This window comes from Elephantulus edwardii, unplaced genomic scaffold, assembly GCF_000299155.1.
Source record: "Elephantulus edwardii isolate Elephantulus edwardi_28Jun2011 unplaced genomic scaffold, EleEdw1.0 scaffold00017, whole genome shotgun sequence".
In the NCBI taxonomy this organism is placed as follows: Eukaryota; Metazoa; Chordata; class Mammalia; order Macroscelidea; family Macroscelididae; genus Elephantulus; species Elephantulus edwardii.
Genome location: NW_006399767.1, coordinates 14,304,941 through 14,329,850, shown reverse-complemented (window position 1 = coordinate 14,329,850; position 24,910 = coordinate 14,304,941). Strand labels below are relative to the sequence as shown.

The 24,910-nt window shown below is 50.5% G+C and overlaps 3 protein-coding genes across 3 annotated transcripts in view; 1 reads left to right on the top strand and 2 right to left on the bottom strand.

Moving 5' to 3' along the window:
- Window positions 1-314: 314 nt before the first annotated feature.
- Window positions 315-15,892, bottom strand: CUL7 (cullin 7). Its single transcript, XM_006881968.1, has 25 exons — window positions 15,307-15,892; window positions 13,771-13,922; window positions 13,124-13,627; window positions 11,646-11,784; window positions 11,349-11,545; window positions 10,865-11,120; window positions 9,903-10,140; window positions 9,705-9,810; window positions 7,917-8,144; window positions 7,659-7,749; window positions 7,391-7,562; window positions 7,131-7,236; window positions 6,784-6,879; window positions 6,424-6,599; window positions 6,012-6,145; window positions 5,249-5,431; window positions 4,889-4,995; window positions 4,625-4,807; window positions 3,259-3,419; window positions 2,892-3,114; window positions 2,550-2,793; window positions 1,396-1,541; window positions 1,136-1,262; window positions 854-1,059; window positions 315-638 (listed from the first exon to the last, which is right to left on the bottom strand). Exons 1-25 carry the CDS (start codon window positions 15,887-15,889, stop codon window positions 315-317), a joined length of 5,082 nt encoding a protein of 1,693 aa, XP_006882030.1. The 5' UTR covers window positions 15,890-15,892.
- Window positions 15,893-17,437: 1,545 nt separating this feature from the next.
- On the bottom strand, window positions 17,438-21,554 carry MRPL2 (mitochondrial ribosomal protein L2). Its single transcript, XM_006881967.1, has 7 exons — window positions 21,459-21,554; window positions 20,041-20,215; window positions 18,971-19,112; window positions 18,743-18,858; window positions 18,560-18,670; window positions 18,207-18,280; window positions 17,438-17,674 (listed from the first exon to the last, which is right to left on the bottom strand). Exons 1-7 carry the CDS (start codon window positions 21,552-21,554, stop codon window positions 17,462-17,464), a joined length of 927 nt encoding a protein of 308 aa, XP_006882029.1. The 3' UTR covers window positions 17,438-17,461.
- Window positions 21,555-21,791: 237 nt separating this feature from the next.
- KLC4 (kinesin light chain 4) overlaps window positions 21,792-24,910 on the top strand; it is a 52,749-nt gene continuing 49,630 nt past the window's right edge. The window contains exons 1-2 of the mRNA XM_006882144.1: window positions 21,792-21,882; window positions 23,602-23,883. Of these exons, the coding sequence (XP_006882206.1) occupies window positions 23,626-23,883 (258 nt within the window). The 5' untranslated portion in view covers window positions 21,792-21,882; window positions 23,602-23,625. The remainder of the gene's footprint in view (window positions 21,883-23,601; window positions 23,884-24,910) is intronic.

The window sequence follows — 24,910 nt, the reverse complement described above, 5'->3', positions numbered from 1 at the left end:
GCCTGCCAGGTGAAAGTGCTGACAGCATGCCCTCTGAGAAGGGGCTAGGATCTAGCCCCATCCATGCAATCCCCTTATCTAGAGATGAGGTTGCTGAGTCATGCCTGATTCCCTGCACCTCACTTATATCACCTGGGGGTCTCCACGCTAATGGCTGCCTGGATATCATGAGACAGCTTCAAAGCAAGAGCCCCACACACAGCACTTCTCAGATCACGAGTCACCAGACATACCACAAGCATGTAAGCAAACTCATGCACTTTATTTCTGTAGAAAGCCCCTGCCCTCTGTGCCCCTAGACCAACCTTCTAGGGCTATCGGAAGGTAGAGAAGGTCTGGGTGCCAGTGCCAGTGGCATAGGGCACCCCACGAGAGCGAATCTGCAGAGTGTGGAAGGTGAGAGGTGGGTTGGGGCCTGACGAGCCTGGGTTCAGTGACTCGGTGTGCGGTTCCATCACCGTCACCGGGACAGCGTATGACAGCATCTGGGGCCGGTCATCGTGGCGCCTCACCGTGCCTTTGCCCAGGAGGTGCAGGACGCAGGAGAGCACATCGGTACTGCTGCAGGCGGACCCCTGACCTAGGCTGCCAACCAGATCCCGGGGAGGGCACGGGCCCTTCTGCCACGCGTCCAGGACCTGTCATAGGATGGGAACAGAGAGATGATAGAGGTACCGTGCTTACCTCACCCCTAGCTTTCACTCGTCAGCAAGCTGCCAGGGCAGGAAGCCCATCCCTTACCTCCCTGCTCACATCTGCCAATTCCATAGAGAACCAGGGGCTTCTAATACATACCCTCCTGTGGACTGTCCTCCCCCAAAGCTACCTTACCCACTGTGCTCACTCCGCCTACCAGGCAAACGAGCTGGTCAATATGCAGCCCCTCATCCCCATAAGCCTTGAGGATTCGGACAATGATGCAGTTCAGGAGGTTCCGCCTTTTCTCCAAGTTCCGGCCCTCTTCATCCTCTGCTTTCAGGTATGTCTTGGGTGGGATGAGCCAGACGTTGCCCCTCCTTGGCCTTGGCTCCTCACTGTCATCTCGAATCTTGAGTACCCCTGAGAGCAGCACTGGTCACTCTGGGTTGGAAGCCCACTTGGCCCAGAAGAGATCTCTCTGGCCTCAAGTACATACCTCCTGGTGCATCCTTTTGCTCCTGGAGGTCCAAGGGGCCTCTTGAAGAAGTGAGCGGTCCAATCGCTGAATTGAGCATGTCTGGAGAGAGCCCAGAAAGCTCCAGCAGCGTCTCCACTGAGATGGCCTTAGGAAAAGATGAGCAAAACATTTAGGGCCTCCCCAGGATGGAGAAGAGAGGAGAGAGGGAAGGGAGGCAAAGGCAAAGGTTAGGGGAGAAGGGAGGAGCGATGTGGGAGTTAGCAGAGGGGCTGGGGTACCTTCAGGTCATTAAGGTACAGCAGCAGCCACATCTGCACGGTGGACACATGGAGAGTCTGATCCCCATACTGCACCTCAGCCCGGCCCAGCCACGTCCATTGTAGCCGTCTCTGTGGACTTTGCTCCATGCCAGGGTGACTCTGGCCTGGGGAAGCATCAGGGACAAGAGAGGCAGGAAGGAAGAGGAATGGTGGGTTAGAGCTGGAGTAAAGGTACAGGAATGGGTAAGGTTTTCTCCCTTTGACGTCTGCAAGGGAGTAAGGCCGCAGAATTGGTGGATACGGTGTTCCTAGCCGAATTTCTAGATGGCAACCTTTTCTCTGTCTGCCTTCCTGGTCAGCCTAGGGTCTGTGGGTCCACCTGGGCCTATCTCTGTATCAGGCAGGCTCTGATCAGTGCCTTCAAGGAGTTTCATCATGAAAAGAGGAATGATGAGTGTTCTCATCAGACCAGAATATCCCAGAGGAAAGAATTGGTACTGCCCATAAAACTGAGCATTCCCTGAAGACACTCTGTGTGTCTTCCCATCACCGAGCTTAGGATAATGGATGGTGTAGTCGGTAGCTGAGTGGTGAGGCGCTGTGTTGTCATACCAAAGGCAAGCAGTTCAGATCCATCAGCTGCACTGGTAGTAGGATGGGCAATCTCCTATGTGATTAACTGCCTCTGAAAACTCACTAGAAGGTCCACAACAAAGTTCAAGTCCATCAAAAGCTTTAACAAGATGGGCAATCTCCTCCCATGCAATTTATGGCTTCCGAAACCCAATGGAAAGTCAGCTGTGAGTCAGTTCTGACTTGAGAGCAATGAAAGTGAGATAGGCAAACACTTGCCCACAGGGAAAAGCCTTCAGGTGGCCCCTGTCTCCCACTTCCTCATCAACTGCAAAGAGGTTCCTGAGTAGTATTTTACAGAGAGACAGGCAGCAATCTGGGAACCTGGTACCTGATAGCCTCCCCACTCTATCCCTGAAAACCAAGCTCCTGCTCCCTCTCCTCAAATCCACTTCCTTCCTCACTGCCCGAGAGCTGCTGATCTCTACAGACCATCTCTCTCCACATCAAGGCTCCAGCCCCAGAGACCCAAGTCCTTTTCCAGCACCTCCCCCAACCCATTCAAAGTGCCCAGTTCCCTCCATCCGCCTGCTCCTCACTCTTGTTATAGAAGTTGGAGTATCGGTTTAAAGGTCCCCTCAGGTAGGAGGGTAGGCAGATCCTGGGGTTCAACATGTGGGAGATCGAGGAGGTGGGCCAGCAGCGTGGCGACAGGACGAGCACAGGCACTTCAGGCATGGCACCTTCGTAGTAGAGATCCTCATTCTCATTCTCCTCCTCTCCCTCAACACCAGCTTCGGCTTCCTCTCGTTCATTCTCCTGGCGGCTGGCCTCATGACCCACCTGCAGGAACACAGGGGGGCAGGGGGCCTTCTCTTGCCATCGCCTTCTTCTTAACCGTTGGCCTTCCTACTTTTCCATTTGCTCAACCCTGCCCTGACCCCTACCTGTATTTTCTTCTCTGTATCGTCCAGCTTGAGGAGTTCCTGGTCAAGCCTCTGGAGCTGGTAGACATGGAACTGGTGCTGCAGCTCCTCTGCGGTGCTCAGGCTCTGCAGCATCTGCTGGGGGAGGCGGTTGGGGAAACAGGGACCAATCTGCTCCAGCACGGCCCCCTCCAGCCAGCTTGGGCCCAGGCCCAGGAGTCGGTCCGCCATGTAGTGCCTGCAGCACACACAGGCCAGGCTGTGCCTCAGGGTGGGTGCCCAGCAAGGCCCCGGCTGCTCTGCCCAGGATCTTTGCTCTGCCCCAGAAATTGGCCCTGACCTGATCATGCTGCTTCCCTCATCTCACCCCTTTTCCACTCACTGGTAATAATGCTCAAAGGTTGTGGCCATCTCCAGGCCAGAGAACACTAGCACAGTCTCCAGGCATCGCTGCAGTTGTGCCAGCATCTCCATTCCCCGGGCTCCACCGATTCGGCTGCCCTGGATCCGCTGGTCGATTTGTCGAGCAAACTGCTCACTCACCTGGACATGGGGAAGGGCACAGGACAGCCATGAGCAGGCAGGTGGGAAAGGCCAGGAAGGCCCAGAGGAAGGCGTGGCAGCTTCATAATTGTGCAGCACATTTATATAAAAGCATTTTGTAAACTTGTGGACAATTATGAAACTACCCCTTAACAGTTACAGAATGTTCATTAGTCACATAGACCATGTCAGAAAAATTAAACCAGTAACAACCATTTAAACTAGGGAAAAAGTTCTACACACACAGATGATCACCAGACAGGGTTAATAATAAGAGATGAACGGAAAGCAATTCAAGAAGCCCCTGGATCATGCACCATCCACCCAACTTGGCTTATCAGAGTGCTCATTATCTTCGTCTATCCTTGTCTTAGTTGTGAAGCTCCCCCCATAAGACCACTTATTTTAAGAAAAGGGACTTTTTGGGGAGCTCTGGTGGCCTAGTGGCAAGACGCTGCACTGCAATCCCAGAGGAACACGGTTCGAATCCACCAGATGCTCTGCCGGAGAAGGAGGCGCAATATCCTCCTGTACCAGTCAGATCTGATTTGACGGTACACGTAAAAATAATAATAAAAAAGAAAAGGGACTTTTATCTATCTGCTCATTGTTCTATCTTCAGCTTCTATCCCAGTGCTTGACATATTTTACGTGCTACTTGTGTATCTGTTAAATGAATAACATTGATTAAGCAAATGAGAATACAACCATTAGATGGAGTTTATACAAGAACGCCTGGACAAAGAGCCATACTGACTGATATAACAGGTTTCTGATATGAGAGTCACAAGAAAGCAAGAGAAGAGGTGGTGGAAGATTTCTGGAATGATGAATGGTGATGATTAAACAACATGATAAGCATAATTAATGTCACTGTCCTTGTGAAGATGATAATGGTAATTGTTTTATTACCTGCATATTTACCATGATAAAAGAACAAACAGGAGAGCGCATTCTACCTACTCATGTGAGTAAATGATGTTAAATCATCTATAAAAACACGAGTACATCAAATCAGATTAGGGTCAGAGGCTTTGGATTTCTCTTAAGATTTTTGTTAATACAGTTACAATCACACACACACACACATATCCCCTCTGTTTAAAGAAAATCATACAGGATCTACATGTTTACTCTTGAGTGGGACTGGAAGGATGGGCCTTTTGGGGGTGTGGAGAAGGGAGCATGTGTGGGGACAGGCTTACATGGGTGGCTGTGGGAAAGGGGAGCTTCAGTAAGGCCCCTGCACAGCCATTCTGCAGTGCCAGCAAGAAGGCTGCCCGGGGTCCAAACAGCTCAGAGCTTGATTTCTGCAGCTTATCAAAGTGTTCACAATAGCGTGGCACAAAGTCATCGTCTTGCCAGTTTGCAGCCAGGAACTTGTTCACCTGAAGGGCAGGGGCAGGAGTGTAACAAGGCGTGCCATCCTTGGTACCCACCTGTCTGCCTCCACACCTCTCCCTGCCCACCTGCTGCTCCACCACCGCCCGCCAACAGCGTGTCAGGTTCCTCATGATGCTGCTTGGAAGCCCCCGGGTTGTCAGGGAGCTCCAGTCGTGGCTTCTGTTCCTGCCTTCTGTAGAGACAAAGGGGCAGAGGCAAAGTGAGCATGGTCCCTCCGCTTCCAGGTCCAAAGGTGAGACCTGTGGCCCTTCCTGACATACTGCCACTTGAGAATGTCCTTACAAGGGGATGTGCCACAGACCTGGAAGATAACAGGCCCCCAGTCTAGGACGGGAAGAGTGAGACAGTCTGCTGTGTACAATCTAAGCCTTTATACTGGCAAAAGCTCCCATCAGCAGCTCCCTGCCTGAATTCCTAGGACTCACTGGGCCGAGGACTGGCCACCACTGGAGTGGGCACCTCGCAGGACTCAACGTGCACCAGCAGGTGGGTGAGGCGGCGCACACGCGAGGAGAAGGCTGCCGCTCGGCTCTGGGGGTTGTGCGAAGCCTCCCGACACTCCAGGTACTGGTCCAGCAGCCAGCCCAGGGGGCTAACTCCATCCTCATCTGCAGGGCGAGGAAAGCGAGTCAGGGTATGCCTGCAAGGTGTGAGGAGAGGCTGCGTCACAAGGGAGGGTAGAGGAAGAGATACTGAATGAAACAGCACAGGAGTCAGGGCAGGAGAGAACCAGTGGGGACAGCAGGGCCCCTCCTTACCTTCTGGTGTCAAATGAGAGACATGGGAACTGAGGCTGTGAGGAGGGACATTGGTGCTGTGAGGGAAACTGAGGCAGTGAGGAGGGGCACAGGAACTATGAGGGAAACGGACTGTGAGGAAGGGCGCTAGGGCTGTGAGGTACTGTGAGATGCTATCAGGAAAACAGACTGTGAGGAGGAACTGGGGCTATGAGGGAAACTGGCGCTGTGAGGAGGGGCATTAGGGTTGTAAGGAGCTGTGAGGAGAGGTACTGGGGCTGTGAGGGAAACGGGCTGTAGGTAGGGGCACTGAAGGGACACAAATGGTTGTACCAAACAGGCTAAGAACATAGCTTGTGTGGCTCTGGGGTTCGGGGGAGGGGGAAAAAGCTAGCTAGCAGGGCCACACAGTGGAATGGTAAAAGGGGTTAGGCATCACTGAGCTGCTTACCTGAGGAGGTGATGCTCTGCACCAGGGGGCTGACCAGGGCCTCCCAGCAGGTCTTGCCCAGGGCTTGGGCGGCCTCCTCATCAGGGAGGAAATTGTCAGCAAAATTCTGCTCCTGGCGCAGAGCCCCATTGAGTCTGGTGATGGGAGATGAGGTGGGATGTCAGGGGACTGAAGTGTAAATGACCTCAGTGTTCATTCAGCAAACAGATCAAAACCTTACTCAATATTTAAGACCACCCTTTGTTAGCTAGTGGGTCCCATCACTGCCCCTCCACTTCTGAAACCTGAGAATGATCCAGCCCCAGCCCATGAATCTTCCATCTCACTCCTCCACAGAACACTACCCCTCAGCCACGTGCAATCATCTACTCTTGGTGCAGACACAGGGGCACACATACAAACATACACACACCTAGAGCTGAGGTGGAGCAGGCTCCTTCGGTCCTCAGCTATATCCTGGCTCCAGGCCTGTGCCCGAACCATGTAGAAGAGGCGTGTGTGTCGACACAGCTGCTCCCGGAAAACTGGCCAGAAGTTGGGCTTAGGGCCCAGGACCTCTACCCCTCGAATTCGTGTGTCGATGCCACCCTGCAGCGAGCACAGCCTGTTCTCAGCTGTCCCACACTCTCCTCAGGACAGCTGGGGCTGGCCACCCCCTCCGGCCTCATCCCTGCAGCCACCTGTGGCCCAACCTGGAGCTCTGGCCCCAGACATGCAACATTCCTGCATGCAGAGCCCCTCACCAGGGTTGTCTCCACACCCCCTGCCCCACCTGCTGGCAGCGCTTTATGCGGATTTGGATGATGGGCCAGAAGTGGTTCAGGTTCTCCAGGAGGATCACCCGGCTGGCGGTGGGCATCACGTTGACCTGGAAGGTGGGTGTCACTCCAGGTTAAGAGTGAGTGCTGACAGCCCCCTTCTGCACTGTGCTTCCTCCTTCCTCTAGCTCTCGGATGAGTGAGGCCCGAATGCTACCTCCTTAATCAGAGTCTAATGCAGCACACAATGACCCGGGATGCCACCTTCTGAGGGTTCCCGATGAATACACATTTAAGAGGTTAATGGTCTGAACAGGAGTGGGAGCCCATGAGGGTGGTCAAGAAACCCTTGTGTCCCTACCGAGGTGAGTTCCGTGTTAAGAGAGTTGGTGCTGTCGCCCCCAACTACCACCACCCTGGCCGGCATGTAGCTTGAGTCCTCGCTGGCCACCAGCAGAGTCAGCTGCCTAAGAGCGCAAAGAAAGGACCAGTCAAAAGAGCACCCTGTCAGCCCAAGAGACTCTTGATCATACCCCGAATATGATGCCATCCCCAAGACAAACACAGACAAGTCACAAGAAAGTGTCAACAGAGGCTGAGCTTAGGAGTGGAATGTGTTACCTCACGAGGATGCCCTGGTGCATGTGCAAGGTGATGGCGTGGGACCCGGCGCTGCCGCTGGACTCCCAGTAGGTCTTGGGATTGCGATCTGTCAGCCGGCTGGCCTGCTGCTGATTGGAAGACACCTCAATCTTCTCCCAGCACTTGTCCTCCTTCATTTCCACACTGGAGCCTGGGGCCAAGTGGAAAGGGGGAGGTCACAGTCTAGTGGGAAGTGGAGAGGAAGGGAAAGCATGCTGGTGTGGGACATGGACGGACAGGCACAGACCCTGGCATAGATATCTGAGGAACACATCAAAGAAGGGGATGTTGATGGCCCGGTGGGTTCGTCTGTGGTCTTCAATCTGGCCCAGCACCATCTGTGCCAAGAAGGTTAAGAGAGAATAACAAGTGGCAGCTCCTGTGATGCTCAATCACCTGCTCTTCCTGATCTTCTGGAACAGTCTCTTGTAACACCTTTGTTATGGTTCTGTATTCTCACTCAGTTGAACCCATTGTCTCCCCTTCCAGTGCCCCTTCTCCTGACCTGGATGCAGCCTCCCAGGACGTTGGTGAGGAGTCTCCGGTAGAGGTGGGCGTGCTTCTCACACTTGAACACCATGTCCCGCAGCTCCTGGGCCAGCTCCAGCTTCCCCTGGTGCTTCTCCAGGGCCTTAGAGATTGCGTCTCGGGCACCCAGCTGGTTCAGCACCACAGCATAGTCCCTGCTTGCTGAGGTCAGGCGGTGCAGGAAGGAGATGAGCTCCTGAAGGACCTGGCAGAGGGACAGGAGATGGGGCGTAAAGGGGACAGGCAGGGACCATGAGGGCTCTTCACCCCTATCTACTTTACACCCACTGTGTGCCAAGTGCTGGGGAGACTACAGTGAACAAGACAGAGTGAGGGGGTAATAAGGCATGGACAGAGGGTAGTCGGGAGACAGGAGAGGCAGGTGGAGTTAAAGAACCAAAGACAAGCTGAAAGGATTTAAAGCCAAGAGGTGCCCTGGGTTTTAGGACCACTCATTATGTTGACAGCAGGGGCTCAGAGCATCCCTGGGTTTGTTCTTTTCAGGGCCAGCTGTCCCAAGAGTCAAACTCGGAGTCTGTGTGATGAGAACTCTGTTCTCTAAGACCAGACACCCTGAAGGTAGGAGGGGGCTAATAGGGACTGGATTTTTGTGTGTGGAAATTCAGGAAATCCTCCACTCAGAAAAGAAAGTTCTGGGAAATTACCAAAGGTGTGTACTGTAGACACCCACCCCCACCGTCAGCACCATCGTTGTTCTCTGGTCCCTCCTCAAGCCTTCTGTGTCTAAGACTATTCTGTCGCTACTGCAGGGGACTCTGCTAACCAATGGGCCCCTCTTGCTACCTTCATTCCCCTTTCTTCCACCGACCCAGGCAATTCTAAAAATGCACTTTTGACACTTTCAGTGTACTTTTTCTCTGTATCAACACACAGTAGAAATATTATTATGTACTGGGCCCCTGGGTCATCTAAATGTGGTGAGCTGCTAAATGAATAATTGGAGGTTGTGTCTACCCCAAGGTGCCTCAGAAGAAAGGCCTGGTGATCGACTTCGGAAAAATCAGCTCTGAGAAACCCTGTGGAGCACACAACTTGACTCTGGCACATACAGGGTCAATCAGGAGTCAGAACTGAGTCATTGGCAACTGGTTTTAAAATACACACATAAAACCCAGCCCAACTGTTTGCCACTGAGTCAGTTCCAACTCATAGGAATCTTGTAAGACAGAGCAGACCTTCCCCATAGGGGTTCTGAAGCTGTCAATCTTTGTGGGAGCTGATGGCCTCATCTCCTACAAAGTGGCTGGTGGGTTCAAAATCTGACTTCAGGGTTAGCAGCCCAATGCTTAGATAAGGGCTCCTTATACATACATAAGTACAGAGACAGATAGATAGATAGATAGATAGATAGATAGATAGATAGATAGATAGATAGATAGATGATAGATAGATTAGATTTTGTGTTTGTTTATATTTTCATAAAAAACATAGAAAGGGTACATAAATTAATCCACGTGGTTAACAATTAGGGATGTGTAGGGGGCATCGGGAGAACAGGGATTCAAGTGGGAACAAGACTTCTCACTCTAACTACCTTGTTACATCGTTTTGATTTGTGAACCGTATGAATGTATTACCTATTTAAAAAAAATAAAATTCCGTTTTAAAACCAGAACCCCAACCAGAGGATCAAGACCCCCAAGGACTCCATCATGCCCTCCAGAACTTGCTTGGGGTGGCAGCCTCACCAGGAGCTGCCATGCGTCCTCTCCCTCCCAGCCTTGTCCTGACCAGGCAGAGGTACCTCTTGGTCAGTGCTTGGGGACCGCAGGCAGGCCACACAGGCATCCATGGCCTCATGCCAGGGCAGCAGCAGCGCCTCAGGAAAGTCCACCAACTGTGTCAGGATTCTGGGGAGCAGGGGGCAAGACACCAGAGGAATGTCCAGCCAACCTCAGAGACGCCTTCCTTGACACGACCCCACCTCTCAACACCCTCTCACCTCAAAGCAGTCAGGTGCAGAGCCCTGTTGGAGGCTGGTGTGCTGAGGCTCTGCATGAGTGTGAGGAAAGGCCATGGCTGCCGCTGGAGCTGTAGCACGAGTGGCCTGGCCTCGCCTTCCAGGGAGCCCTCTGTGCCCAGAGCTCGCTCCAGATCCAGGAGGACTTTCCCTGCTGGACCACAGCCCTCTACCAGGTGCTGCAGGGGAGTGTCAGAACACTGAGACTCGGGTTCTTTGGCTACAAGAAGAGGGAATTGGCCATTGTTTGTGACAATCTTTTTTCTGAATTTCTTCTGAAAATTTTTTTTTTTTATTTTTTGGGGCTTTCAGTCCTTGGAGGAGCAAAGTATTAATGTGCTCAGCTGCCAACCAAGATATTAGAGGTCTGAGTTTCCTAGAGGTGCCTGAGGAGAAAGGCGTGGGGATCCACTACCAAAGTATGAGCTGTTGAAAACCCCCTGGAGCTCAGCTCTACACTGCCACATGTGGTGCTGTCACGGGTGGGAGTAGACGCTGACTCACTGGCAACTGGTAACCACGCAAAGTGAGGTTTTAAGACATTACAATATATTCCATTGGGTTTATGCAACCAACTGCTTCATAACAAATTTTATAGTTTATGTTCTTAGTGGCTTCCCATATGAAAATAGAACATATCCTTCCATTTAAAATGGTGCACTACTCTATATCTCCCTTTAACAGAAAAGGTTAAATATGGGCGAGGGCTTTTCAACTCTTTAAAACCTCTTGCAATTTGACATCCTAACTTTACATCCTCCATTCCTTGAAGGAAGCCAAATGCACTCTTCTCCACTTGCCATTTGCCTCATAGTCTGAAATTTTCCTAAGGTGTCCTCTCTTCCAGGTGGGATTGCCAAGAAATTAGCTCAGACCTCTCTCTTATGCTTAAGCTTCCCCAAAGACAGGTCTGCTTAGCTGCTCGGTCTGTCCGGATGTCCTACCTTCAGCGCTGGCTACATCATTTGATTTCTGAGGCTGGGCCTGGGCTCCCAGCAGGAAGGCATCTTGTGGAACTTCTAGAAGGAGTGGGTAGGCTGGCTGCCCAGCCAGGGCCTCAGTCCCATACTTCTTGTAGACACGGCTATTGAGTAGGTCCCGGAGGTCACTGTCATCAAGTCGCTGAGGCAAAGCCAGTAGCAGATCCTGGGCCAGCTCTATGGGCACGCCCAGCTCAGCCAAGAGCTCATCATCCAAAATCTGTGGGCAGAAGTTCTCACTGCAGGGAGCGCTCAGGAGGGTTTTAATTTAGACCATTCAAGGCAGGCAGCTTGCTCCTCTCAACAGCCTTCCGATATGTTGGGACATTCTAGATTGTTCTTCTGGGGTCTCTTGCACTCTCTGACCTTCACTGCGCAATTTAAGCCTCCCCCAAGCTCTATCACAAAGGAGCCCTCCAACCTCCCTGTATCTCCAGGTCAGCTCTACCTGCCCATCCAGATTCTCCTGGAGGATCTGCAGAACCTCTTGATGGTCAGAGACATCCAGCTTCTTAATGAAGAACAGCAGCTCCCACCATTCAGCCTGGGTTAGGTGCTCGCTCTCCTCAGCATCCTCATCCTCTGGCTGAGCATAAGGCACAGCATAGAGCTCTGCCATGGGCTTCCACCTCCATGAGGGCAAGGCTGGAGAAGTGGGTCAGGGGGTACAGGCATGTCACAGTCTACCCAGCCGGACCATGGCTCCCCTGTGCACAGCTGACCCCTGCTTTTCCCTTGGGCTCACCTACACCCAGGGCTCCACTGCCTACTGCCCCTTGGTTTTCCTCAGCATCCGCCATCTCTTCAATGTCTTCCTCAAAGCCCAGGATCTCCAACATGTGCCAGTGTACCCAGTAGGTGCGGCCTGTTGATTCCCATAGCACCTGGAGAAGAGAGGGAAGGAGGGAGCTCACCTAACGGGGCCTGAGACTCAGTGATGAAGACATAGAGTCTGTAGAGTGCCCACCTCAGGCCAAGTTGGGGGGGGGGGGGAATCCCAGATAATAAGACAGCAGCATAGCGGGGGGGAAAAGCGAGTGTGAATACACACATACACACCCCCTTTCCCTACTGGGGAAATATTTTCTATATTTTTTAAAATTTGTTTTTAAATTTTACATTGGTTTGCATACAAAATTTGTATATATTTGTATACATCATTGTATACATTTGTATCTTTAATTCATTGTGGTTCATACAATCATTCTTATTATGTTTTAGAAAATCAATCACCATTAAACCATGCCCATCATCACCCTGTCTTTCTAGATCCCCACTGGATCGTTCCCATTTCCTTTATCCTACCTCCCTTTACCCACCAAATGATGCAATCTTATGACCTCCCCTTTGCTCTTAACCTTTTTTGTTTTAAAAAATTATGATTTAAGTGAATTTTACAAATCAAATTGGTTTTGTACTAAGCCATTCATGCACATTTTGGTTTATAACATTAATTGGGACACCCAGAATGGAATAAACACGTTCCTACTTCCTCCGGATAATTCTCATTTCCATTATTCCTTCTACCCTTCCTCTTTCTGCTTTCTGGGATTTCTACATGGAAAAATGCTGCTCCTTGGGCCTTACTTATTTGGCTAAGGAGTGAGTGCCCCCCTGTGTAACTGGCCATTTTATAGGCATGTCTGTTATTTGGTACAAAGTTAATGCACAGAGGTGTTTTGTTCCAGGTTTGAGGGTAACTAAAAGCCATCTTGGGGGTTCTACTAGTCTCTACCAGATAGTCCAAGCTTTTTATGTTTGTGAGGTTTGTTCCACTTTCCCCCACTCTATCCAGGGCCTTCTACTGTAACCTCTTTTTAGAGTGTTTTGCGTTGGTGGGTGGGCACCATCTAGTTCTTCTGGCCTAGGGATCATGGAAGTTAAGGTCCTTTGCACTAACTGTATTTATGTGCCTCTGCTTTTCTTTTCCCTTTGTTCCAGCCAGAAATCTCCTCACATTCATCCTTGACAACCAGCTCATGCCCTTGTCTCCCTAACCTCTGCCATCTCAGTTTCTGCTCCCTGGGTTGAGTCTCTCCTTGACTTGACATTCTTTCCCAGATTTTTCTCAGCCCTCCAAATGAGCTCTCTCCTGAGGAGTCAATTGCTCATCTTTTTTTACCATTCCAGTTCCCCCTAGTTTTCTCCTCAGGAGTGGCTGGCAGAGCCTTCTGCACGACAGCCCAGCCACGTCCTCAGTGTCCCACTGCCACTCCCACTCACCTGCACAGGGGGCACACCATTGTTGCTCTGCTGGAACTCGCCCTCGTCCCCAGCTCTGATCTCTTCATAATCATCCAGCATGCGCACTCGCATCCCTGGCTGGAGGGTATCCCGCACATACAAGGCATAGGTATTGCCACTTGCAAACTCAGTGCGAGGGCGAAACCGCCGTGACCGCCTGGGGGCAGGCTGGGCTTGGGCAGCTGGGAGCCCAGGGTCTGCATCTTCAGGGTGGCGTTGGAAAATGGACGAGGTAGGCCTTATCCATCTCCCCTGTCTGCTGGAGGAGGCCCGGTCCCAGCGCATGACCTGCACCAACTCTGTGATCAAGCTGCCCATGGCCATACTGAATTCCAGTTCTAGCCGGCTCCTCTCCCCATTGAACTCCTCAGGAACTGAGTTGTTCTGGAGCCCTCGTTCTGCAGCACTGTCGTTCAGTTGATCCAGGAGTGAGGTAACATGCAAATAGCCCTTCACCAGGGAGAAGAGGAGCCTTCCTGGGACCTGTAGGATACAACCTTTGGCCTGTGCCCATCTGGGCCAAGCTTTAGTTCTCCTTCCTACATTATTATCTATAAATAGGTACCAAAGTTTGGTCCCAAGATCTTGTTCATGGCTTTTCCCACCCTCTGATTCCCACAGAATACCTGTGGCAGCTGAACACCTTCGAAAGAAATAGGATGTTCAGAGAGTGTGGCCTGTGCAAATAGTGCCAACAGAGCGCAGCGGCTGTCGAAATCCAAGTGCTTCTCAATGGCCTCTTGCTGGCTCAGTGACAGGAGGATCTGGGTCCGAGTCCCTGTAACCCACACCCCAATCAGTAACTGCTCCCTAATCTCAATCTTGCCATGAATATCTCCTAGACAATCTACTCTCTGTCTAGTTATTTTACCACTACACACTAGGAAAACTTGGTTGTTTAAAAAACCAGAATGTACTTTCTTATTTACATCCCAAGACTCACTTTCACCGCTGTCAAAGGAGACTCTGAGTCATAGTAACCCTACAGGACAGAGTAAAACTGCCTCACAGTTCCAAGGCTGTAAATCTTTATGGAAGCCAACTGCCACATCTATCTCTCAAGGGAGCAGGTGGTTGGTTCAAATTACTGACCTTTCAGTCAGGAGAACTTAACCACTACAATAATAAAGGGCATGGACGGACACACAAACACACATACACTGCCAATGACATGGATTTCAACTCACAGCCACCTTCTGTCAGGTTTCTGAGGCTATAAATCTTTACAGGAGAAGACTGTTCATCTTTCTCCTGCAGAAAGGGTGGTGGATTCAAAGCCCTGACTTTCTGGCTAGCACAACACACTATTCCAACACACACACACACTCTCTCTCTCTCTCTTTCTGCAAGAGCCCTAGAAGCACAATGTTTAAATGCTTGGCTGCTAAGCAAAAAGGCTGCCAGATCAAACCCACCCAGTGGCTTCAGGGGAGAATGATGTGGCAAACTGCTTCCTTAAATATCCTGTAAAGATTTAATTCAATGCCATCAAGTTGGAACCAACTCACAGCTGAGCCTCCAACAGATTTTCTGAATCTGTAAATTACATGGACAAAGACTGTCCATCTTCCTCACCACCTGCTCCCTGTGGAGTCACTGGTGGATTCCAACCACCAGAGGCGCCACCTTTGGGTTAGCTGTGCAACTCCCCAGGGACAAAACTACCAGAGCTCTAAAGAGTACAACTAAGAAAACTCTGTTGTTGTGTGCCATCAAGTCAGAACTGACCCACAGCTGACCCTACAGTGGGTTTTCAGAGGCAGTAAATCATACAGGAGGCTACCCCATCTTTCTCTTGCAGAGCAGCTAGTAGGTTCAAACTGTGTTCCTTTGGGATTACAGTGCAGCTTCTTACCCCCAGGCTACCAGAGGGATCAATGTGTGTTGAAATTGACATAGTTAATAACAACATATGTGAAACCTGCAGCAGTTTCAATTCTTACTTTGTATAGAAAGCTCATTTGCAGTTCCTGAGGATTTAGAGCCTTTCTTCTACCTGCATAAACACTCCCCCTTTTCCCACTTCTTCTTCCACTTTAAGATTACAGCAGCACTCATTTACCTACTGATGAGGTCAGAAGCTGCTGTCACAGTGTCTTGAAAGTCCCTGAGCTGACCCAGCCCCACTTCCTGCTTCCCATCCTCCCCTCACTGGTTCTCACCAGCATCATGCGAAGACAGGGCTTGGATCATCCGGCCCGCGCTCCAGCGCATCTGATAATCAGGACTACTCAACATCTGCATGAGCAAGTCCAGGACCGTTGGGTCTTTGAAGATCCCTGTGAGGGGTTCAATGCTGGCATAGGCACTGAGCACATGGACAGTATGAAGCAGAGGGGCAGGCGGGATGGTGCCCACATATTCCTGCAGCTGTCGAAGGGCCCTCTGAATCAAGGTTTTCACATCAGTCTCCATCTCCCCTAGGACCGACTTGTCCAGGGCTCCAGTCTCCCCCGAAGACTCCTGGGAGGAAGGCCCGATGACCTGGCCATCCTCGCCCAGCATCTTGTGGCAGTTGGCATAGATCTCATCATTGGACATCCACAAGAGGATGTGCTCGGCCTTGCAGTCCACTTGGCTAGAGCCCCCATCCCCATCATCTCCACGCCTGAGGATAAGCCAGCGGATCTGGTACTCGGGATGCCCATCAGGGCCCATCCGCTGTCGGATCAGCTCATCAGGGTAGGCATGCAGGCCGGGTCCCAGTGGCACCCTGAATTCTCTGTAGCGGAGTTCCCCCACCATCGTGGCACCTGTGACACACAAGGAAAAGAGGACAGGCAAGCTGGAGAGGAGGTTAGGAAATCGAGGACATGCAGGAATGAAGAAGCAAATGTGGACACAGCTGTCCAGCAAAGGAGGGGAAAAGGAGCCAGAAGTTGGCTTATGCAGATTGGGTGGGACTAGGCCTGAACAGGGGAACACTGCAGCATTTGTTCTAAGAAAATAGACAATTAGGGGCTGAAAGGAGGGTCTCTGAGATCCTTTGGCCCAGAATAGGTTGGTTTGAAGCAGTGGGAGGGTTTAAGGTTGCTGGCCAGTCTTCCAATTAAAAGGAAATCTCAGGGTCTTGAGACACAGGCCACAGGAGTCTGTGTGCAAAATACAGTCATTTAGGGAGATAATGAAGGAGGTGCTGACGCAATGTGTGGGAAAGGGCTATCTCTCAGAGCTGATGCATCGGGTACGTTGCAGAGACAAGCGGCTCAGAGAAATGGGGGGAATGGGTGCATGCTAGGCCCAACAGAGCGAGGCTGGGATGGCTGGTGAGCTAGAGGCACCTAAGACTTTATAAGCGGGAGCAGCAAGGGCAGTGGAGGAAGCCACTCGGCCCGGGAGAGGATGTACAGGAGATCTGGGGGAGAAGGATGCAAGGCTGGGTGGCTGAGGGTCCAAAACCCAATAAGGGGATGCTCGCGGTAAGAGAGAGGAGGGTGCCAGGCCCAATACATTTGGGAAGCCCAAGGCATCGCGGGATGCAGGGACGCGAAACGGATCTAGTGGGCTAGAGAAATAAGTGATCTAGTAGATGGACAACCCAGGTAGGGGCAAGGGGCCGCGGCGGGGCTCTGGACACCTCAGAAGTCGGTGGGGTCCTGGTGCGAGGCCTGTCCTTCACAGAGCTAGGGACGCAGCGCAGGCGATGGCGGCGATGCTGGCAGAGATTTGGGCCCAGCTTGGGCCCCCTGAAGGGGGTCGATGCAGAAGGGGGCGTGTCCCTCGGTGCAGGCAAGGGGACAGGGGGGTGTGGCGCACGGGGACGGGCGCGCTGGGGCTGAGCCACAGCCTCTGTGGGTGCAGCGGCGCTGCAGGGATGCGGCCTGGCTGTGGTCAGCGGCGCCGCCTGCCCAGCTCGGGGGCTCCGCGGCTCATTTCCGCTGGACCTAGCGGAAAGCGAGGGGCCCTGGGAGAACTCGGGGCGGAGCCGCTAGTGCCACATTGTCGACTTGCAGCTCCTCCCCCGTACCGCCCTTTCCTCTTCCTTTTTGTCCTTGTGCCTGTCTCCGGAAGTTCTTTCTTCAACTCCCAAAACCAGAATGAAAAAGACTTTGGAGGTCATTTCTTCTCCATCCTCCTTTACAAAGGTGCAGAGGTGGGCGTACGAATTTGAAATAACAGGGGATGTGCCGTATGAAGCCCTAGTTTACCTCGTCCCGTCCTATTCCTTTCACCGTCCCCTACGCGTTTGCTCCTCTCCCCCTCCTGGTCCAATCTGTATCGTCCTCCTTCCCTTTCCACACCCACACCCATTCCCCCCCCCCAATCCAGTAACAGTTTAAAATAAAAGGTGTTATTTTATTAGAGTCCCAAGATAAATCAGCTTTGTGCAGCAACTGAGGGCAGGTTCACATAGCTCTTCATGGGGGGCAGGGGCCGAATCTTTCGGCCGGCCGTCCCCCCCTTGCGGTGCCACAGCCCACTGGAAGGCCTCTTGCCCAGCCAGCGGTTCCGCCCAGCCTTGCCAATGACTCGCTTGTTATGGTCAATGTTGGATACTCGGCCCACTGTTGCTGTGCATGTTTCCAGCACCTGATAGCAAATGAAGAATGTGTGGTTAGGGGAAGACAATCTGACAGTTAAAACACGGACTCTTATGTGACTTCTCAGATGCAATGAGCGAAGAGATGGGTGTGGGGCAAGCACACTTTAGTTGAACCCCAGGTGTTTGTGTCCTATACTTAGAAATGGACAGCTCAAAATCAAAAGACACTATCCTCTATTTCAGTGTGGTGATGGCCTGACAAGGAATATTCTTCACAACTCACTGAAGACAAATCGGAACTCAGCTGTTTTCAGAAGTATAAACTGCATGGGAGAAGAATGCCCCTCTTTCTCCCATAGAGCAGCTAGTGGATTCAAATCGCCTGCCTTTGGGTTGGCAGCACAACTGCTTAATCACTAGGCTGTCATTGCACATAAGGAATGCTAGGGGCAGTAAAGCACAGAACTGCCTGAGGCAGATCGTGGTGGCATACAACACCTGAAAACTATTCCCAACCAGGAAAAAAAAATCCTCAAAATTCTTCCATTGTTGAGTCCTCCCAACAGTGCCCACACACACCTGCATCTGCCTCTTAGAAGGCAGCTGGATGATGGCTGTCCCATTTACTTTCCGAAGCAGCACACCACACGTCCCTGGAGAAGGGAGAAACAGCTCTGGTATTCTCCACAGGGGAAAGGGTGGGAGATTTAAATGGGGGCCCTGCCCCAAGCACTGCTCTTGCCATGTCCTTTAGATGCAGATACATTGAAGCTGGATGTATGCAATGACTCGGATCAAAACAAGCATACTGTCATCCTCATTTTCCTTCTTTGCAGGGGACTGCAGATAAGCTATTGGTTTAGAGAATTATGACCACAGGTACCCTCTGACCTTCCAAATTGTTGAGCCCCAAGCAGTGCCATTCCCCATACCTGCAGCTCTGATATACTGGGCCCCACGGCCTGGCTCACTCTCCACATTGTTGATGAGGGTACCCACTGGCAGGGCTCCAAGAGGATGTGCATCTCCTTCCCGCGCAGCAACTAACAGACAGGATTTCATAAGTACAAGAGTGCTTACAGCTTCCTGGCCCACATCTGACAACCACCCCTCACCTGCTATCCGGCCTATGTGGTCAGAGTTGAGGATGACATCTCCAGCTTTCATGTTTTCTGTGGCAATGATCCAGCGTTTCCGGCTGCCTCCAGCAACCAAAGCTATGTCTGCTGACCTGTTCAGGATTGAGGACAATTAAGCAGGCCATCAAGGCAGTCCCGTATCTTCTGAGAGGCCATCAAGCAATCATCTACATACATCATCATTGTGTCATATCGCAAACTTGCCTACAGGGATCATAGCGGACAACAATGACCTTCTCCTCAAAAGGTCCTGGCTTGGTTTCCTGCTCGGGCCGGAATCGCAGAAAGTCAATCATTCGGTAACACTGCTTATGGCCCCCGCCAATGCCATGCACTTGGATGCGGCCTGTGGTCAGGACAGTGTGAGACTGCAATAAAAGTCAAACAGATTCCACTCCCCCACAGAGAACAGGCAGCAACTGCCAACATTGTTGTTATGTACCATCGAGTCAGCTGTGACTCATAGCGACCCTATGTACAAGAGCTCTGAACCCGGTTCTATCCTGAGCCAACCTTATTGTCTATGACACACCTTCCCCCATTAGAGCACAAGCAAAATATGAGAAAAACCTGCACATGTTCGTTTAAGGCAAGGTGGCAGGGCATCTATATGAACACTGGTAACACATGTTATTAAAATGAAAGAAGTAAGAAAAGTGAGGATATAAAGTGGTAGGGAAGGTAGTAAATACTGAAATTTTATATAACTTCCCAAAATGTCTCTTTAAATGACTGACTCCAGTTAGTTTACTGAGAAAGCTGTGTAAGTGGTGCTCAGTTTCAATTTTAAGTTTTCAAATGGTGAGAACAGTGTCATGGCCAGTTTCTGTCCATTACCTAAACTGTTCTTAGAAGCACAAACCTCATTGTCTACTGCTTTGTACCCCCACAGTCTGGCTTTTATACACATATTACATACAGGAGCAAATAGTGCTTCTTGAGAGCTTGTTTGGAGGTTCTAGCAGGGGAGCGCAGCTACTCGTATACCCTTGACCGAAGGACGGTCTTCCTTCTATCGGGGATGGTTGTCCTCTTCGACCGAGCGCGCAGCTTCGGGAGGGACGCACATGGATCGGTGAGGGAGGAAGGGGACACCCGCCTAGCCAGCTAGATCAGCCGAATCAACCCTGGCGATCAATGGGGTGACAGATGTCGCAGCCAGATCGCCCTCACATCCCAAATAGTGCTTCTTAATGACATTCTTTTGTCCCACAAAATATTAGTATCTACAGTCCAACTTTGTTTTTCCCTTTCCTGATTGAGTTCATTCCCACCTGTGTGGTTTCGGCCCCCAGATTTCCTCATTTTCACTGGTTTAACGGTGTACTTGGTACGACTCTTCCAGGATACAAATTTGGCATTAAGGGTCGTGAAGGTGAGGAATGGGCGGAAAGGGAGCAATGTTGAAGCAGTAGGTGTCTGGAGGAGGGCATTGGCATTGCTTATCACCTAGAGATAAACAGAAATCTCTTGTCACGTGGAAAGCTAAATGAACACCAGAAATCAAAAGAGAAAAAACAGATTAAATTTAGTTTGTAGTTCAATTCCTTCTGGAAGTACCTCAGACTAGCTGTCAAAAACTCTTATTCTTCAGTTTGCACAGTATCAGTGAAAAATGTTTATCCAAATGTATATGTGTTTATGACTTCTCCTTATTTAATCTTCTTTCACCTCTGAATTTTTTGTTCAATGGAATGTTATCCTCTTAATGCATTATAAATTCTTCCAAATTTGGCTTAAAACTTTCATCTAGAACTTTCTTTCCTAACGATCCATTCTCCAGAATTGCCAACTTCCATACATTCATGTACTACTGACACCAGCAGTGTCCTTTGTCCATTAGCATGGTTTCTGGGAATTATCACAAGTGAATTTGTCTTGCTCCCTGCTGTATTCTCAGCATTTCAGAACACAGTGCTTTGGTTTTGAATTCCACTTATGCATTGCCAAACATTTCTATCAATCCAAGAACTCTAGAGGAAAAAGACTCCTTTCTGTTGCTTACCAAGGCCTTGTACATATTCACTCAAATCCTTCCCTTTAGCCAATCTAGAGCTCATGATACCTTGGAGGTCCCTAATTCTTGCTATCTGGCCCTTGTTGTTAGGTGCCTTGTTAGGCGTGGGCTCTACATTCCCTAATCTCGGCAATAACTCATCCCTGGAGGTGGTACCCAGACATCTCTACTACCCAAGGTGTGTGACCTTGGGTTGCCTATTTGTAAAGTGGAAAAAGAGAACTTATTCATAGTTAAGCAGGAGTGCCATCCATTTCCTAAACAACATGCCTCTGGAAACTCTATGAACTTTTATAAATGACGATAGTTCTAGAAAGGCTTCAGGCCTTTTGTGCAAAGGGTGGTTATGAGTCGTGCTCGACTCCTACGGCAATCAAAAACAACACAGTTAAGAGGAGAGTTCATCTATTTAAAACCCAAATTCTTTATACCTGGCTTACAGCAGACAGTAAATGTTATTGCTGAAATCTGGACAATTAGCTATTCGGAAGACCCTTTCGTCTGAGGAATCTACAAGAGATCACCATCTTACAGAGGCGAAAGCCGAGGCTAAGAATGACTTATCCGGTGTCATAAACCGCTGTGACTCCTTCAGTCCTCGCAGCCTCTGATCTAAAGCTTTTTTTCTCCTTCCCGGCGGCCTGAACAAGAACTAATTCCCACGAAACGGATTACCTGGACTGCGGGGAGAAGGCTCGAGGCGGAGGTGGCGGGGACCGGGGGTGCTAGGCTGAGGGAGCCCAAAGAGCGTGTAAGTGCCCTTAAGGCCATGAGGAAGGGCAGGAGAGCAAGGTCTCGAGAGTCGACATATACGCTTAGCACGGGGGCCTGGCGCTCTCTGATGATGCATCGCAAGCGCCGTCACTCTTTAATGACGTACAGCGATGGGCAGGGAGGAGGACACCCACCGAGCCCGAGGCACACTTTCTTTCCTTGCTGTGCGTTGTCAGAGCCAATCCCTGGACCGCTCTTAGGTAGCGTGACTGAGGAAGGGGCCCCCACCCCTGGGAGCCGTCAAAACAATTGCCTCGAGCGGCAGCCATGATGGATTTAAAGGGGCAGTACCAGCAAAGGCTGCAGCCAGAAAGAGAGACTGCTGGTGAGTTTTTGAAGGTACTTCTGTGGTTGAGGGTAGAAAGTCCCCACCATCTTTTATTTGCGCACTCCCGGACAGATGAACAAACTCTCTCTAATCCATCTTTGTAAGATTCTAGACAGACCTAAAAACTCCGCCCTCCGCGGTGCTTCCCCGCCCCTTGGCACCCAGAAAGACAGACGGCCTGCCCCGCCCCCTCGCGACCGACTGACTTACTGACCTCAGGCTTGCCGGTTGCGGGGTCCCCACCTGCGATCTAGATCTCGTAGTCAATTAACATCTCCTCCTTCTTAGTCCCCTGCACACTTCATTCTCCTCCCACTTTGGGCCCTGGACGCTCCTCAAATACCAATCTCAGTCCCGGAAGACCAGTTCTCAGCTACAAGTTTCCTTGTGACCCTGCAGCGGCTCAGCAGACTTGCCATTCTCCCCCACATCATCTGGGGCTTAGGAGGCACCCTAAGGTGACTCTTCTCAGAGTCTGTTAGGAGATGACAGAGGGCAAGGAGTTAACTCAGCTTGGCCTTTGAGGAACAAAGCCATGGATGTGACTACGGTTGAGCATAACCAAGTCTTTCCTCCTGATTCTTTCCCAGATATGCTTCTCCGTCTTGGGAGAAATTAGTCTTCTGGACTCGGGTGGAAGGTTGACTTGGTGAAAGCATAGAGTCACTGGTTGTGTTTGAAACCCTGTAGGTAAAGGAAGGGGGGTGTGTGCTTGGTCACCGGTGGCTGTGAGAGGGGGTGGAAATGTTGGACTCCTGAACTTTGGGCAGGGCAAATCCTTGACTACTGAACAGAGTTTCTTCCGGGCTTTGGCTTGAGCTCCACCTCCACAGCCAAGGAAGAACTCTGCTGTGTACAGGTAAGAGGATTTCAGAAGCAAACTAAGACCTTTTGGAAGTAGGAAGCCAGCTTGAAACCCTGAGGATGGTAAAAATGGACTGAAGGCTATTTGCAGTATGAGGCAGGACTGACATGCTTGAGAGATGCTGCACTTAGGTCTGTGAGCCAAAGTCGAAGACCTTGACCCTTGTGGGTCTTTCTCACATGGGTCCTGTGGTGAAGACTCTTGCTTTCCTTCCCCACTGACCTGATTTAATTTTGAAGTCTATCCTTTTCCTTATTTTTGAAAGCTCTCCATTATCTTCTGCATATCTCCTCCTACTCTAACCTTGTCCCCTGGGTTGTTGGGTGCTGTCAAATCAGCGCTGCTCATAGCAATCCCACGTGATCGTGATCTAGAAGAACTGCTGGTCAGATTTTCTTGATTGTAATCTTTACAGAAGCCAAGTCTCTCCTGTGGAGCTACTAAGTGGGTTTTACTTTTTTAAAGTTACTGAGCACTGAACTGTTATGCCCTCCCCAAACAACCTCTTTGATTCCTGTAGTACCTGGCTGTCTTTTGTCCCTGTTTGTTTTTCCTGACCTAAGTGCTCTCTCCACCACCCTTTCTAGTCTGGTGCTAAGTCCTAAATATTTAGGGTCTGTTTAAGCACTTCCGTACTTTGCAGTCTTTTTTTTCCCAACACAATTACTCACCTTTGCTCTTTACCATGCCCTTGTCACTATTTTTAGTCTTATAGGCAGCCTCCCTTGAAATAAACCACAGATTATCCAGATGCTCTCTTGTCCCTTACATGGGTCCCCACAACCCTCTAATCATGGAGCTCAGCCTCTTTCTTTTCCTCTCCACAGCTAAGTTGTGTTGTTTCTTCCTAGCCCAGGTGAGGTCCCTTGGCCAGGATGTCCGGCCTGGTGTTGGGGCAACGGGATGAGCCTGCAGGCCATCGGCTGAGCCAGGAGGAGATCCTGGGGAGCACTCGGCTGGTGAGCCAGGGGCTCGAGGCCCTACGCAATGAACACCAGGCAGTGCTGCAAAGCCTGTCCCATACCATTGAGTGTCTGCAGCAAGGAGGCCATGAGGAGGGGCTGGTGCATGAGAAGGCCAGGCAGCTGCGAATTTCCATGGAAAACATCGAGTTGGGGTTGAGTGAGGCCCAGGTGAGATAGTGGAGGTGGACCAAGTGGATTAGGGTGGATAAAGGAGCAGGTGTCGGGCTAGATTGGGACCACTTAGGATCCCCTTATCCTAGATGTGTGAATTCTTTAATTCAAGCAGAAAATATTATGTTCCTACAATTGCCAGGCACTTTTCTGAACAATGGAGCTGCATCACTGAAGACTGCTGTCTTAGAGCTTGGAACATAGCTAGGGGAGGCAGAAAATACACAAATCAATAAGCAAATGATGGTATGTGCCAGAGTGATAAGTGCTGAGGAGGATAAAAGTAAAAAACATTATAGGCAGTTATAGCATAAACAGAAATACACAATTTTAAGTTTGAGGTGGGGGGAAGCCTACTGGCGTTGAGTCAGTTCTAACTCATAGTTACCTATGAAAACAGAATAGTACTCCATAGAGTTTTCAGTGTAAGTCTTTATGGAAGCAGATTACCACATGTATCTTACACAGAGTAGATGGTCAGGTCAGGTCACCAACATTGTGGTCAGTAGCTAAACTCTTAATCACTGCACCATGAGGACGCTTTAATTTTAGATAGGGTGGCCTATCTAAAAAATGATCTCACTGACAAAGTGCATTTGAGCAAAAATTTAAGGATGAGGGAGAATGCTCTTAAAATAACTAGAGAAAGAGCAACTTAGGCATTGAGAGAATAGCACATGCAGAGGCCCTGAATTGGAGCCTGGGAAGAACAAAGACCAGTGAGGAGCGAGTGTGGCTGGAAGAGAATGAACAAGGGAAAGGAAAGTAGAAAATGAAGTTTGAGAGGTGATGGGGTTGGAAGAAAGGAAGATAGATCATGTGGAAGTTGAGGGCTGTCATAAAGATTGTGTTTTCTTTGAGTGAGATGGATGCTTTGGGATGTTCTGAGTCGTGGCATGACTGAACCCAAGTGTGACTGAACATTTTAAAAGGATCCATTTGGTTCCTGGTTTGACTCTACAGGTGCAAGACTAGGGAGACCAGTGAGTAGGCTGCGGTAGTAACCTGGGTGGGAAATGATGAT